Source organism: Aspergillus aculeatinus (assembly GCF_003184765.1).
Source record: "Aspergillus aculeatinus CBS 121060 unplaced genomic scaffold BO66scaffold_7, whole genome shotgun sequence".
NCBI classification, from domain to species: Eukaryota; Fungi; Ascomycota; class Eurotiomycetes; order Eurotiales; family Aspergillaceae; genus Aspergillus; species Aspergillus aculeatinus.
In genome coordinates, this window is record NW_020291476.1 from 597246 (window position 1) to 612260 (window position 15015).

Consider the following 15015-nt stretch of genomic DNA (forward strand, 5'->3'; position numbering starts at 1 on the left):
CTCTGGTTGTTTGACCAGTCAAGCAACAGGTTCAGGCCCGAGATAGCCCCGACAGAACGCTGTCGAATGTCAATAATGGTTCGCAATGGACTCAGACCACTCACCTCCGGGGATCAAAGCCGCGGCATACATGACTCGCGTGATGGGCCGCAACTCCTCCGGCGTCGCATTGCGCCCCGTCTCCATCCAGATGTACGGATCCCAGCACTCCACAATGCGATCCGCGTAGGCCTTCAGCTCGACCGCGCGGTCTTTATCCGACGCCTGCGCCGCCATGCATTGGAGGCCCAAACACGTCCCGAACTCGCGGAAGGCCAACCGCGCGCGGAGGTCCCGGTCAAGGTAGTGTCGTCTCTCGAACAAATCAACTGTTGATTTCTGCAGCATCAGCACCACACCTCACTCATTCATCCATTAACCAAACCCAAATCCAAAGGAAAGGAAGTCATACAAACCCTCCCCCAACAATCCTCCGCCATCCTCCCCGCCCACTCCTCCCCTTTAGTGTCGGCCACCCAATGCGCCGTCCACATCGCCATCCCCAAATCCAAGGGATCCAGCGAGACGAACCCCTCCCCCTTCCGCTTGACGATCCTCCGATAATCCTCAATCTCATCCCCCAGCACCCTTTCATCTTCGGGCTGGGGGCCCTCCCCTCGAAACCACCGATCCGTCTCCCGCAGCAACCGAAACACCACCAGCCCATCCACGGGATCGAGATTCCCCTCCGACGCGACCAACACCTCCTCCAGGTTGACGTCCATCTTCCACACCATTTTGGGGGATTGCTGGTGGTGGTGGTGGTGGTGCGGGTCACGTCCGCTGCTGCTCCCGCTGCTGCTCCCGCCCCGCACGAAGTGTGGATGGATCGCCGTCGCCAGCGCCAGCGCCTGATCGTTCCAGGTCCTGTCGCGTGTGGCCACCGCCGTCCGGTTCAGCGCGAACATCCACAGCGTCAGGTAATGGTGGTATTGGCCGTCGCTGTCGGGGCCGTGGGCGTGGGGTTTGCCGATGCGGAGGCCGCCGGCGAGGGGGTTGGAGGGCGTGGCCCGCGGGAGCGGTTCCGGGGGCGAGGACCGGGTGGTGCCCAGGGTGCGGTGGACGGTGGTGATGAGGTTTGTGGCCAGGGTGAGGTAGTGGCCTTTTGTTTGTGCTTGTAGGTTGTTTTGGGGGTTGGTGGTTTCGCGGTGTAGGGTTAGGAAGTTGAGGACGCCGAAGGCGTCGGTCCAGAGGTAGCGGCCTCGGTGGCCGCCGGATTGGGCGGGGGGTATCCATTGCGCGGGGTCGGGGATGGTGGTTATTGGGCCGTACAGGGATTCTTGGGCGCGGATGAAGCTGGTTAGTTTTTGGGGGTGGGTGGGCATTTTTTTCTTTCCTTTGGGGGTTGGGGGTTTGATATACTGTGTGTAGTGGTGGAGTGTGGGGTGTGGAGTCTGGGTCTGGGATCTGGGATCTGGGGTATAGATGGTGAAGATTTTGGATTGGGAAGGGATCGGCGGGTTGGAGGATTGACATCGAAAAGTGTTACTGTCAGCTGTAGATCATCTGATACTGTACTCAGTATGAGCATATTACTCGTCGATGACCCTCCTCGTTCATTGCTCGAATGTGGCAAAGATCAAGTCACGATGACCCGGTGGTGATCTCATTTCGCCGCTGCCGAACCCTAATCCGACTGCGTCCCAGTATATCAACTCCACGCGTACTCCGGGCTTACTATCTGTCATAACAAACACATTCCCAAAAATGGGCTGAATCACTCACTTATGACTGCTAAGCTCTGGCGTCTAGCCCGACTGTTCAAACCGACCCCAAAGATGTCGCAATTCCAAGACCTCTTCACCGCAGCAGCACAACCTCTGCCCGCCATCCACGACCCCAGTTTTGGGTCTCACTTCGATACCTTCGGGGAATACCGCGTCGTCCTCCTCGGCGACGGCACGCACGGCACCTCGGAGTTCTACGCCGCCCGCGCGGAAATCACCAAGCGGCTGATCGAACACCACGGCTTCAACATCGTCGCCGTGGAGGCCGACTGGCCCGACGCGGAGTCCGTCGACCGGTACGTTCGCCAGCGCCCGGGTCCCCAGGCCCGAATCCGACAGGGCAGCAATAATGACGACGACGCGCATGAGCCCTTCAAGCGGTTCCCCACCTGGATGTGGCGCAACCGCGAGACCCAGGACCTGGTCGAATGGATGCGCAACCGCAACGCGACGCTGACCGACCCCGCGCAGAGGGCCGGATTCTACGGCCTCGACCTGTACAGCATGGGCGCGTCGATCCAGGCGGTCATCGACTACCTGGACCGCGTCGACCCGGCCGCGGGGAAGGACGCGCGCCGCCGCTACGGCTGCCTGCAACCGTGGGTGGAGGACCCCACCGCGTACGGGCTGGCCTCGCTGCGCGGCATGGCGGACTGCGAGCAAGGGGTGGTGCAGATGCTGCGCGACCTGCTGGCGCGGCGGCTGGAGTATTCCGAGGACGTGCACGACGGCGAGGAGTACCACAGCGGCCGGCAGAACGCGCACCTGGTGCGCGACGCCGAGCGCTACTACAAGGCCATGTACTACAGCTCGGCCTCGTCGTGGACGCTGCGCGACACGCACATGGTGGACACGCTGCGCCGCATCCTGAAGAGCCGACCCGCGGCGGCCGGCAAGGCCGTGGTCTGGGCGCACAACTCCCACTGCGGGGATGCGCGGTTCACGAGCATGGGCACGCGCCGCAAGGAGGTCAACATCGGCCAGCTGTGTCGCGAGCGCTTCGGCCGCGAGCACGTCGCCATCCTCGGCTGCGGCACGCACACGGGGACCGTCGCCGCCGCCCACGAGTGGGACGAGGACATGGAGATCATGGCCGTCCGGCCCTCGAGGCCCGACAGCTGGGAGTCCGTGGCCCATCACACGGGCATCCCGCGCTTCGTGTGGGATCTGCGCGAGGGCCGCATCAGTCCCCGCCTCAAGGAGGCCATGGCCGCTGAGAGCCACCGGCTCGAGCGGTTCATCGGCGTCATCTATCGGCCGGACACGGAGCGCATGTCGCATTACTCGCAGGCGGACCTGCAGCAGCAGTTCGACGCGTATATCTGGTTCGATGAGACGGAGGCGGTGAAGCCGCTGGAGACGGTGCAGCCGAAGACGGTGATGGGCATGGAGGAGACATATCCTTTTGGCTTGTAGTTATTTTGCCCCAATATCTGTTGTTAGTGATTCACATCAAGTGGTAGAATGAAAATGTGTAGAGGATGGATGCATGCGTGCACGTGATCACTTATCTAAGCTTTGACGTCAGCTCACCGCCTGGCCGCGGATTTGTTTATTCGCCCTTTTACCCCATGCCTTCAATTCTCCTCTTGTCGTCATTCTCGTGCATTGCCTGTTGGATCCTCGATTGTACCCCATTCATCCTCATCTTTTATCACATATCATCACCAATTCATTGTATATAGCAACTATGGCGGTCCGGCGGTCCGCCCGTCTGCGCAATCGCGATGCGTCCTTGTCCGAGGTAAGCCATTCGCCCATCCGAGCATCCCACCCTCCAGCGACGTGAAGGATCAGGTGAGATCCGAGGGAGGGGAGGGGGTGTGGAATGCTACCCTGTGCATCTCAGGTCACTGACATTGGATGACCCGCTTAGGAACCTCAGCCACCACCTGGCCCCGCTGAGCACAGTCACGTCAACAAAGATCACGTCAACACCAACAATCGGCATGACGACCAACTTTCTACAAAACCAAACAAGAGGAACACAAGGAGCAAGAAGAAATCCCAACCCATCCCCGAACCCACCGATCTACCTCCAGTTATCGAACGTGAGGAGACCGCCGTTGTCAACAGCTCTGAACCCAATCCCGAACCTGAACGCGAAGCCGACAACGCCCCTGTCGTAGCGGACAAGAAGTCTGCTCCCGCCAGCGAAAACCCTGAACCTCCTCAGCCGGCTCCTGCTACAGCCGAGGACTCCGAAACTGCATCCAAGGAAACCATAACCGAATCGACGCGTGCCGCAGCCGCGGAGACGGAGCGGACGAAAAAGCGATCCATCACTGCCGCGTTCGACAAGGCTGAGTCGACATTCAAGAAGATGAAGAGCGCCGCGTTTTCCAAGAGCGGAGCGACCCCCAAGAAGGGCGCCGGCGACGCGTCCGATCGCGCCGATGCTACGCCCAAGAAAACCCCCAATGCCGCGTCCGCGCGAGTCGAGGCGACCCCCAAGAGAATTACCCAGTTGACTTCGCCAGTCAAGGGCACCACCCCTTCCAGAATCCCGAGCGTTTCCACCCCGCTCAGGGCTACCCCCGCGGCGGCGAAGGGTCCCGGTGCAAAGACCCCCTCCACCGTCATGGCGCGTCCTTCCCACCAGGATATGCACCCCAGCAAGGTCCACCAGAGCACCACTAAGCAGCCCGACTCCGGCTTGGTTTTGGGGTTCAATCCCATCAAGAAGGACGCCGAGGGCAATGTCGTCAAGGACACCGCGACTGAGAGCACTCCGACCAAGGCTAGAGATTCCCCCGCGTCCGCATACTATGGTACCCCTGCGTTTGAGTTCAAGTTCGCCAGCCAAGAGGCCCAGCTGAGCGACGAGGCCAAGAAGCTCATGGAGAGCGTGCGCCTGGACGCTGCGAAGATCAAGGCGCAGATGGTCAAGGATCGGGCCAACAGCGCACAGGACAAACCCGAGCTCACCGAGAGAAAGATCGTGCAGCCCAAGGGAAAGACCGACCGTTTCACCGAGGCTCACATGGCCGAATTCAAGAAGATGGACTCCATCGCCAACCATCCTTCGGCCTTCCGTGCCGCTCCGGGTCGCTTCCAGCCGGTGATCGAGAAGAAAACTCTTAAGAGAACCAACTCCAAGGCACGACTGGACGAGACCGACAGCAAGTCGCCTTCGCCTTCCAAGGTCTCCGTTGCACGGTCCTCTCCTGCTCCGGTTGCTGCTTCAGCTAAACGCGTCAAGCACAATCAGACTGATGACGCCTCGACCAGCCGTCTGCCTACTCTGAACAGCCCTAAGCCCGGGTTCACGCGTCCCAAGCACTCTTTCCGCAAGTCTTTGATGACTCCGACCCGAGCCTCGGCGGCGCGTGCGTCGACCGTGAGACCTGCTCGCACTTCGATGATTCCCTCGTTGGTCCGCTCCCCAGCCCCCACGCAGCCAGAGATTCCGCGCACGCCTCAGACCGACTTCAACCCCCGGCTGAAGAGCAACATTCCCAATTTCAGCCAACCCCGGTCGATCCTCCGTCAACCCCACCAGCTGTTCTCCAAAGACCCCCTCAAGATCGCGGCAGGCACCCATGTGGCGGCTCCCAACTTCAGCTCGAACATGCTGTTCGGCTCGTCTCGGGACGCCACCGAGGAACCGTCGCACACTCCCTCTCCCAAGAAGCGCGTCGAGTTCACTCCCTGCGTGAAGGATGCTCCGGAGGAAACCGTGTTCTCGCCTTCCCCTTCGAAACTTCCCACTGCCAGTGCCTCTCGGGTGGTTTCTGACATTGTTTACCCGACTCTGCCTACCTTGACCCCGGAGCACTCCCGCAGCCCCAGCAAGATCGGCAGCACCACCAAGAACAGCGAGGCGAACACACCTACTATCCGCCAGGTGCGTCCTTCCGACGCCACTCCTCTGCCCGAGATTGCCGGTGTGCCCCACGGTATTGGTCACAAGAAACGCAACCGTCCTACCGTTGAGGAGAAGAAGCACGACGCTAGTTCCTTGCCCGACATTGCCGGGGTTCCCCATGGTATTGGTCACAAGAAGCGTAACCGCACGGCTGTCGAGGCGGAGGATGTTGATGCCGAAAACGTGCCTCCAGCCGATAATGCGGGAGCGCGCAGCGCCAAGCGCCTCAAGATGAGCGCGCCCTCGCCCTCGCCGTTCAAGAAGACCGGTCGTGCCTCCACTCTGTTTGCCAAGGCCACTGGCACTCCTAGTGCTACCAAGGACGCGGCCTCGAGTGTTGCAGGTACCCCCACGCCCACCAAAGCGCGCTCCCACACTCCGCTCCGCTCTGCAACCCGACCCTCGGCGGGACGCGCCAGCACCACCACCACCCCGGGCAGTGCTCGTGCTCGCGGCCGGGGCGTGCTGACCATGAGCCGTCTGCACTTGCTGTCACAGCCCAAGAGCCGTTCTTAAATGTTTGAGCGTTGCATTCAGTCGTGCGATACGGGTCTATTGACGATTTACAGATGTTGAATACCTAGTAGCATGTTCACATGTTCGTTTCTGGGAACGTTGGAGACTACGAAGTGGGGTAGTTGCTGAGCTGTTTTTTTTTTCTCGCATCAGATTGTGTAGCGTGTTCCTCCGACTTGGGACTTCCTGTGTCCTTTGGTGTTTCTCCTGAACTGGTGTCCATATGGCTGAAATTGGCGCTTGGGGTTTGCAAATGCAGATGCATCCGGCATGCTGGGTACGGCGTGGGCGTTGGGATCTGGATCTGTTTCTGTTTGATTAGTCTTGACCATGTTGATCAGATGGGCTTTGTGGATATTGTAATGATTATGATTGTCTTGCGATGGTGCATCGTGTGTGTAGTACGCTTTAGTCTCCGTCAGGTCTGAGGTAGTCGACCCGATCTTTCACCACGTCACGGCACTTCCTCGGTTGTCATGCAGTCCCTATCTGCAACATGACAGGTCCAAGTGGGAGTTTACCCCCGTAAGATAATGTGCACCATAGCACATAGCATAAACCATCCAGTCAATCCAACTGATACAACAATGGCCTCTGACCCCAATGTGTAGGTTCATCGAACAAACTGCCCACTTTGAGCAGGGGTCCCTTTCGAGTATAGATGCCGAGAGCAGCTCGAGAATAACGACCACCTACTTGGTGTTGGTATACCGTCATCGCTCATGTCAGAGTCCCCAGCGCGAAGACGGCCGGGTGGTAGGAGACAGGGCGAGAAAGGGCTAGTCTGCCGCGCTACGGAGTAAGTGTTACGGGACGGATGGATTGTGCTGAGGTCTATCTCAAGCTGGTTCAGTTGCCTTGATGGGTCAACAATTCGTTGCCTGATTCTAAATACCCGATGCCGGGGAATCCACCCCTGTCTGCGGGTCAATTCAGCCGGGGGGTATGCAGTCACTTGCTTTTAGTTACATTTAAATCACAATCCTCCATCCATTTACTCATGGACAGTGACTTGAATAGTGAACATAAAGTCCGGAGAAGCTAATGGTGCTTATTATGGTACTGGAGTGATTGCCCTATGCGTAGGGAGGTAAATTATACTTTCATCGCCTGGGGGGGGGGGTCACTCAGCCGGGTACGCTGCCTGCTGCTGCTCCCCCGGATGGCTCGTGTGGAGCATCATGTGAGAAATATGTTTCAGAAGCTCGCTTCGGTTTGCCATCTAGTCCGCGAATGGAGGGGGGAACCTATTCGCTAGGGTATCAGGCGATTGAAGGAACTACTAGGTAGCAAAGAATCACCGAAATGGGCGGTAGACCGCCTAGCTTAGGCTTCCACATGCTGCCCGAATGGAGTATTTCTGCGCTGAATATACTGGGAGACGTGTTCTGGGAGGAAGTGGGAAATGCGGTTGAGGTGATATATCAGTAAACATGCATCCATTTCTTCGCGGAAATACTCAGTCTTTCCGACAAAGAGGCCACGGACGGTACAAGATCTAATCTGAATACTGGTACTGCTCTGGGTCACCTACTCAAAATGTCAGCCAGCTAGGATCACAAAGCTACCAGCCCACGGTTCATCTTCGCAGTGCTGTCTGTTGTGGTAATTATTCCCTAGTGCCCCGCCTTTCTTCTTTTTCCCTCCCAGTCTGCTGCTGATCGTTAGCGAGTGTCTGCATGCATACCCGACGTAGACGTGCACATTGACCACTCATAGGGCGCCATAGGGTTCTCGATTTCCGGCGGCTGATGTCTGTTTGCTAGCTAACTAAGTCCCTAAGCGATGAGGGCTTGTAAAGATAGTGTCAACGCTAATGTACTGTACAGCATCATGCATGTTAATTTAGCCGGCATGAAATGCACGTTCGATAGGATGTGATTACGTGTTATATTTTCTCGCCTACGCATTTCCCAGGATGCCTGTCAAGGGCCTTTTTCCTTGTGGTTCATCGAATTGATGTGATCTCAATGAGGGAAGGCTTGCATCCCGGGATCCATGTTGCTCTGATCGACAGGTTCCCGAGCACGTCCCCGGCTGAGAGATGAGGAGTATCTATGTACATACACTCGCATCAGCGAATAAAATAATCTCCCTGGCTACATCGATGGCAATCCCGTCGATCGATCGATCGCATGGGTAAGTGCGTCTATTGGTAGTAATTCTCTTTGCTCGGGGAATCTTGGCGTACATGTCAAGAATAGGACAGACTTATTCAACTCTAGCCCTGTCATGCTAGCGTCCGTGGCTTCCACAAGTCATGAAGATCGGTGTTCATACTCGCAACATTTGCAATGGTAGTCGGAAGGTCAGGTCAAGGAGCCTTTTCCAACCTGCATGAACCAATGCCCAGGTATGTACTTAAGGAGAACAATTGCTTCAGAATCACCACTGGAAAATTGGTAGATCAGTTCAGCTCAATCTCAAGCGTCCTAGTAGCATTCACTGCCAAACATGATTTCGTCTGTGTCTACGTTTCTGATTATTTCCCTCGTTACAGCATTGGCAGATGCATTCAAGACCTTCGATACAAACTGCACACTCCCACCCCCGACTATAGATGAACTCAACTATGTCTCCTCCCCAGACACCCGAGGTACACTTAATATCCTTTGGTCTTGCCTATTTACGATTCTCGCTTGTACCTGGACCGTCCAGCACCCCGATATTCCCTGGCAAAGAAAGCACTTCCGGTCCAGTGAGAACTTTAAGGGCCAGAAAGTGAATGAATGGAACTGGAAGATCTCGAAATGGAAATACTCGACCGCGTGGTTTGTAACCACGATTCTGGCCCCGGAGATCCCGCTTGGCAAGCATCTGGGGGATCTGTGGGAAGCGAAACGCCTGAGAAATCAATTTGAAAAAGAGTATAAAACAAATATTAAGAAGGGCGGCAAGATTGAATGGACCCGCAAGCATTGGCTGTTTGCGATCATGGGTGGATTTTCCATGACGACGAAAGCTTCACGGGACAAAATCCCGCAGATGGTCAGCTCACCGACGCCTGAGATCGAAAACGCAGTCGGCGCTCAATCACATTCCCTTTCGTCGTCCTCACAGCCGGAGCCATCGCCAGACAAGGGCACCGATTCCGGAAAACCAAACAAAGAAGACGTTGAGAAGGGCCCCGTCAACCAGACAACAGCCGAGAAGAAGCTTGCAACCGATAGCCCGGAGGATGATTACCCCCGTATTCTAACACCAAAAGAAATTCTACAACTTGTGCACGATCACAAACTGCATCATCTACCGGACATTGATGAAGAAGATATCGAGGACAAGTCGAAGTCTGACAAATTCATACGGGTTATTGCCGTCTTCCAGATTCTATGGCTCTGTATCCAGGTGATTTCCCGGGCAGTGGAGCATCTGGCGGTCTCACAGTTGGAGATTGTAACTGTGGCATTTGCACTCTGCGCGGTTATCATATATGGACTCGCCTGGAACAAACCGCAGGGGGTTAATATCCCTATCAGTATTCTTCAGGTCTCCGACCAAGGGGCTGATTATGGCACGTCACTGGAGAAAGAGACCACCCCCGCCACAGCGTCCAGCGGCAAAGGATGGGTGAAGCACATCATAACGCCCGAAGCTATTGATAAGTACTTCAAAGTCATGGAAGGAGAGGGGTATGCCGCGTCATGGTTTATACCGGTAGTAGTCCTCACCGGAATGCTCTTCAGCGGGGTACATCTCGCAGCCTGGCGTAGCCATTTCCCTACTCACCTTGAGAAGCTGCTGTGGAGGATCGCAGCGATCTACAGCACCGCTTTTCCGCTCGGTGATGTGTTATTACTCATCACTATAGCCACAACTACGGAGGAACACACACCTGCTGGAAATGTGCAACCAAAGCACTGCATATTTAAGATCATTCGTCGACTATCATTCGGCGCATGGCTCTTGAGCTTTGTTGTCTATTTTATTGCCAGGCTATATCTCCTGGTAGAGATGTTTCGAACCCTGGCATTCCAGCCGACAGGTGCATTCGTTGGGACCTGGGCTGTGAACATGCCGAATATCAGTTGAAATGATTGAACCGCGATCTCCTTCAACCCAGTTTGATGGAAGGATTAGCTGTGACTTGTTTCCCGGGTTATCCACTGGACATACACGACAGACAGAGGAGGAGAGCGCGAGATTTTGGACGATTCTGGTGCCGTTCAGTTTTGTTTTGGAGTCAGATACTGGAAAAGGGGGCGAGATGGATATACTCCCAGTCCAATTATTCCGCCTATACCTGGGACTTTGGATATTTTATGGGTGGCAGTTGGGGTATCTTTTGGAAGTACCATACTCAAGCTGTTATCGATGTTTTTTTTTTTTTTTTTTTTGGCAAATTATTTTACACTTGCTGGGTGAAGTTCGCATCTCTCAGGCCATTTCTCTACTTTCCGCGTAGTTGCGAGGTCGCGTGGAGCTGCCGGGTATACAACACAAATCTATCCAAGGATCGGGCTGACGCTCAGCGACTTGTAGTGACAAGGCTACTTGACCGCCCCCAGGACGATAGCGCCACCCAAAACCGGTCCACCGGTTCGAAACCACAGCCAGATTACTATCTTGGTCAGGCATCTTCGAGAATCAGCCGTTTGCTACGGATGCATACTTCATACTATACTTGCCGCGTTTGCGCCGGTTCAGAACAAGCAAGCCCTGCTGGTGCTCGCGAACGCAGTTGATTGAGCATGAGTGCGAGTAAGAGTAGTAACACTAATGATATTTTCAATCTAAAAGATGTTTTTCATCGAATTAGTAAGACTACTCTCAATAAAATAATCAACGGGCGAGCGGTCCACACGGGCGAGTGGTCTATCTCTCTCGGTATTTTCTGATTATCATACAAAAATAAAGCCGTTTTTTGATATTTTGAACTTATTAAAAAAGTATTTTTCTAGTAGTTCATCTTTCATATAGAATAGTAGATATAATTATAGTCTAATTAATTATGAATTATTATTCCCGAAATAATCTCTGTATACAACATTTTTTACTGTTAGCCGGCTGGTGTTACAGGACGGATGGATTACACTAACAATCATCCGATTGGGCGGGTTGCTTACCCTACCAACCTACGAGGTAACTACTTAGTAGGTAGTAACTTAACTTACACTTCACTATTAAGGCACTCCGCACCTACAGATTAACATTACGCACATAAAAATCGGCTAAATCGGATTTGAATCGGATCGGATCGAAGCAGCTGAGATCCTGCGAAGTTACTTACTTGACTTAAGTTACGTACTGTACCGTACTGAAAGTTACCTATCTAATGCATTAGCTTTGCAATGGCATATAAGTGGGTGTGAGGAGAGGGCAGGACAGTACAGTACAGTACAGTACAGTACCCTACCACGGTGTTCGTCTGGCTGTGTGGGAGAAATGGAGATTCAGGTACGGTACGGACCTGAAATAAAGTGACCTCCCTGGGTGGATGATGGGCTACGTACCATGGTCCGGGAGATGGTCGGGGCGGGTTCGGGCTCAGCCGTAAGCGCATTCCAGTGTCCACAATCCACAGTCCGCAGTCCACATTCCCCGGGGCCAGTGGTTCACGGGTTCCACTTTTGGACTTTCCGGGACTCGGACTGGGGCCCGTACCTTATGGAGCATACCTACTCTTACTCTTACTCCGTCCGTACTTCGCATCCATCCCGTGATACTCACAACGCTATAGAACTCTGCATACGTCATGTTTACTGTGAGATAGCTTCCGGCTTGCTTATTCCTGACTAGAAATAAAGTACAGACTCCATATGTGCATGAATTACTACCCAATATACTAGACGGGCTTTGCCCCCAAAACATCAGACAACGCCGCATACCTCATAACTCATTCAATCATAAACCTATTCAGCGGATAAGCACCGACTAAAAACTGTCCTGGGGCTTCCCCCAGTTCCCTGTAAAGTCGGCCGGACTCAATTCTCGCTCCTGACCCGTAGCCGACAGGAACGAATGGTTGGTCTGCGTCTCGCCGCTCCACGACTGCGAGACGTGCGAGCCGTCCGAGTGGCCCGTGCGCGGATGGTCGAGGCGGCGGCCGCTGAGACTCCGCCGCGTCGTGCTGCTGCGCGTGGTCGTGCAGGTGGCGTGCTCGAACATGGCGATCGAGACGTCCTCGCTGTCCATCCAGGGGTGCGACCGGCGGCGGGTCGCGATGGGCGCGTGCGTGCCCGGGTGCGTCAGGTCCGAGGTGACGCGGGTGGCGTCGACGAAATCCGGGTACTCCGGGATCGTCGCCCCGCCGCGGCCGGTGGTGATTGTTGGTGGCTGCTGCTCGTCGACGGCGGTCGGCGGCGGCGGCGGACTGCTGACGGCGAGGGCGGAGTCGCACTTCCAGACGTGGTGGCCGCGGACCAGCAGGACGAGCTTGCCGAGGACGGCGAACTCGAGCTTCAGCTTGACGCTGTAGATGACGCCCTTGATCATGGTCTCCATGATGTAGAGGTCGCGGTACTCGATGACCAGCAGCCCCAGATCCAAAAAGATGATGATCAGGTTGATGGCGACCAGCTGGTACATGATCTTGCGCTTGCCGCGGTCCGGGTCGAGGCGCAGCATGCGCACCGTCTCCCAGATGTACAGCGCGGACAGGATGAACTCCTGCAGGCAGAAGCAGGTCATCTGGATCTTCTCCATGATGTTGTAGCCGGCGATGAAGGCGGCCTTGCGCGGGGCCAGGTTCGAGCCGTACGTGAGCACGGTGGTCGGCAGGTGCAGCAGGCACGCGTCGATGGTGATCATGTACCGCACCTGGCGCAGGATGCGCGGGTTGGGCAGCACCAGGTGCAGCCGCGAGTACAGCACCACCGACTGGCCCGTCACCATGGTGTACCAGCCGATGGTGATCAGGGTGACGGACAGGGCGGCGGGCGCCAGGTCGAAGTATTTGAGGAGGAAGCCGGTGGAGTAGGGGAGGAGCCCCAGCGAGGAGATCAGCAGCGACCAGAAGTAGGGGCCCCGGAACTGGGCGAAGGTCACAAAGACGAGGATGACCAGCTCGACGGCGTTGTACCAGCTGATGGCGGCCAGGGTTGCAATGGCGATGCGGAGGGCCATACTGTGGCCGGTGTAGCCCCCGACGACGCCATTGCCGGGGGAGGTGGTCGGGCCGGTGATCATGGTTTCATCGTTGGATGGGGAGATGGGGGGGGGTTTTGAATGGGTAGGTTGAGTTAAGAGCGGTTGGGTAGTTGGGTTGAAATGGATGGAAGTAGTATAGTGTGGTGTAGATTAGTATGGAGCTAGTGGTGGAGGGGAGGAAGTATAGAGAGGAGCGGAGAGGAGAGGAGGAGAGGAGAGGAGAGGAGAGGAGAGGAGAGGAGAGGAGAGGAAAGGAAAGGAAATGAAAGGAAAGGAAAGGGTAAGAGGAAGCGAGAGGGAGGCAGTGGAAGAGGGAAGAGAAGAGAGAGTGTGAGAGAGAGTAAGAGTAAGAGAGGAGAGGAGAGGAGAGGAAGAACAGGCAGCGAGTCACGAGAAGATACTAACTAAGGACTAACTAACTAACTTATGCAGTCATCCTTTACTAGACCCGGATTGACCGACAAACAAACGCGGGGAAAAGACAGCTCCACTCGACTCGTCACTCCCTCGATTGGCGGAGTATTTACTCCGTAGTAGTCAATAAATTACTGGTTATACTGGTTATCAGTTGATACTTAATATTTTACGCATACTTGTCAACTGATATCATTCCCAGCTCTGTGTCTCCGATCGCGATACGATCATCCCCTGCGTCCGCCGGCAACACGTGGACCTGGAAATGTCATTCACCATTCACCTTTCGGATACGTAAGGGTTATTTTTGGTTCAGATGGATTATGAGTGGTATCATTCCAGCCCCAGCACTGCCTGTTTCACCTAATTAGTTAATCCGCAGTTCATTACCCCCAATCCATTGCAAAAACCAAAACTCCCGAACTCTGAAACACCATGACATAAACCATAAACCGTGCTAACTCCCCTCCCTCCCCCCAAGCAACGCCATCATTCAAGTAAATGTAGCCCAGATACAGCAAAAGAAAACACCTTTTCCTTTGTGACAAAAAAAAAAACAACAACACCCCCCAGCTTTCCTATTGATGCTCTCCCCAAAAATCACTCCTCCCCCCCCGTCATCTCCAACACCCGCCTCACCTCCCCGCGACACTCGGGCATGGCGCCGCGGATCTCCCGCGCCAGCACGTCCCGAAACCCGCGGAACGCCTCCTTCTTCCCCTTGAGGTCCTGGTTGCCGCGCTGCACCAGCTCCACGAACTCGCGCGTGTAGATGTCCGGGTTGCGCGCCGCGTCCACGTAATCGATAATCTCCGGCGGGAGTTGCACGCTCCCCAGGGGGGGGTCCTGCGGGTTGGTGGTGGTACTGGCAGTCGAGGTGGCATCCGGGTTGGTGGGGGCGGTGTGGGTTTGGAGGGTTTGGAGGGCGAGGGTGAGGTTTTTGCTGGGGTTTGGCCGAGGGAGTTAGTATTCGGGGAAAGGGCAGGGAAAGGGCACAACGTACATCTTCCGGACGAGCTCTTGTTGGGTCTCCGGACCGAGGTACCCGTGGACGGCGGATTGGATCTCGAACAGGTGTTGGATGATTTCTTTTAGGTCATCTGGTGGTGAAAGGTTGGGATGCGTTAATATACGGGAGTGTGATGCATTGAGTCAGAACGTACGGTCAACGGTGGTGAGGGTTACTGGGGCCATGGTGATTAATGAGTGGTTGGTGATAAGAAGCTGAATGTCTCGGAGGTGGTGCGGAGAAGAACCTTGAAACTAGAAGAGGAGAAGAGGAGAAGCACGGGAAGCTGCGCTAACCGCTTTGGGGGATCCACCGCCCCGGTGCCCGAGCAACAATCTATGAATATACAATCAATC

At 55.4% G+C, this 15015-nt stretch overlaps 6 protein-coding genes across 6 annotated transcripts; 3 read left to right on the top strand and 3 right to left on the bottom strand.

The window, feature by feature from the left end:
• Positions 1–18: 18 nt before the first annotated feature.
• On the bottom strand, positions 19–1364 carry BO66DRAFT_468826 (uncharacterized protein; the record flags this gene model as incomplete). The annotated part of the gene is made up of 3 exons (XM_025652680.1): positions 19–59; positions 105–368; positions 452–1364. 3 exons carry the CDS (start codon positions 1362–1364, stop codon positions 19–21), a joined length of 1218 nt encoding a protein of 405 aa, XP_025507348.1.
• A 453-nt stretch (positions 1365–1817) lies between these two features.
• Positions 1818–3182, top strand: BO66DRAFT_426452 (putative erythromycin esterase; the record flags this gene model as incomplete). Its single annotated transcript, XM_025650287.1, has 1 exon — positions 1818–3182. The coding sequence occupies one exon, from the start codon at positions 1818–1820 to the stop codon at positions 3180–3182; it is 1365 nt and encodes a 454-aa protein (XP_025507349.1).
• Positions 3183–3350: 168 nt separating this feature from the next.
• BO66DRAFT_468828 (uncharacterized protein) lies at positions 3351–6521 on the top strand. The gene is made up of 2 exons (XM_025652681.1): positions 3351–3510; positions 3643–6521. The coding sequence occupies exons 1-2, from the start codon at positions 3457–3459 to the stop codon at positions 6148–6150; spliced, it is 2562 nt and encodes an 853-aa protein (XP_025507350.1). The 5' UTR covers positions 3351–3456; the 3' UTR covers positions 6151–6521.
• A 1929-nt stretch (positions 6522–8450) lies between these two features.
• On the top strand, positions 8451–10503 carry BO66DRAFT_225105 (uncharacterized protein). The gene is made up of 2 exons (XM_025642710.1): positions 8451–8503; positions 8590–10503. The coding sequence occupies exon 2, from the start codon at positions 8605–8607 to the stop codon at positions 10177–10179; it is 1575 nt and encodes a 524-aa protein (XP_025507351.1). The 5' UTR covers positions 8451–8503; positions 8590–8604; the 3' UTR covers positions 10180–10503.
• Positions 10504–11860: 1357 nt separating this feature from the next.
• Positions 11861–13573, bottom strand: BO66DRAFT_389126 (uncharacterized protein). The gene has a single exon (XM_025646725.1). The coding sequence runs from the start codon at positions 13273–13275 to the stop codon at positions 12022–12024; it is 1254 nt and encodes a 417-aa protein (XP_025507352.1). The 5' UTR covers positions 13276–13573; the 3' UTR covers positions 11861–12021.
• A 677-nt stretch (positions 13574–14250) lies between these two features.
• nut2 (mediator complex subunit NUT2) lies at positions 14251–14844 on the bottom strand (the record flags this gene model as incomplete). Its single annotated transcript, XM_025652682.1, has 3 exons — positions 14251–14593; positions 14654–14750; positions 14814–14844. The coding sequence occupies 3 exons, from the start codon at positions 14842–14844 to the stop codon at positions 14251–14253; spliced, it is 471 nt and encodes a 156-aa protein (XP_025507353.1).
• Between the last annotated feature and the right edge of the window lie 171 nt (positions 14845–15015).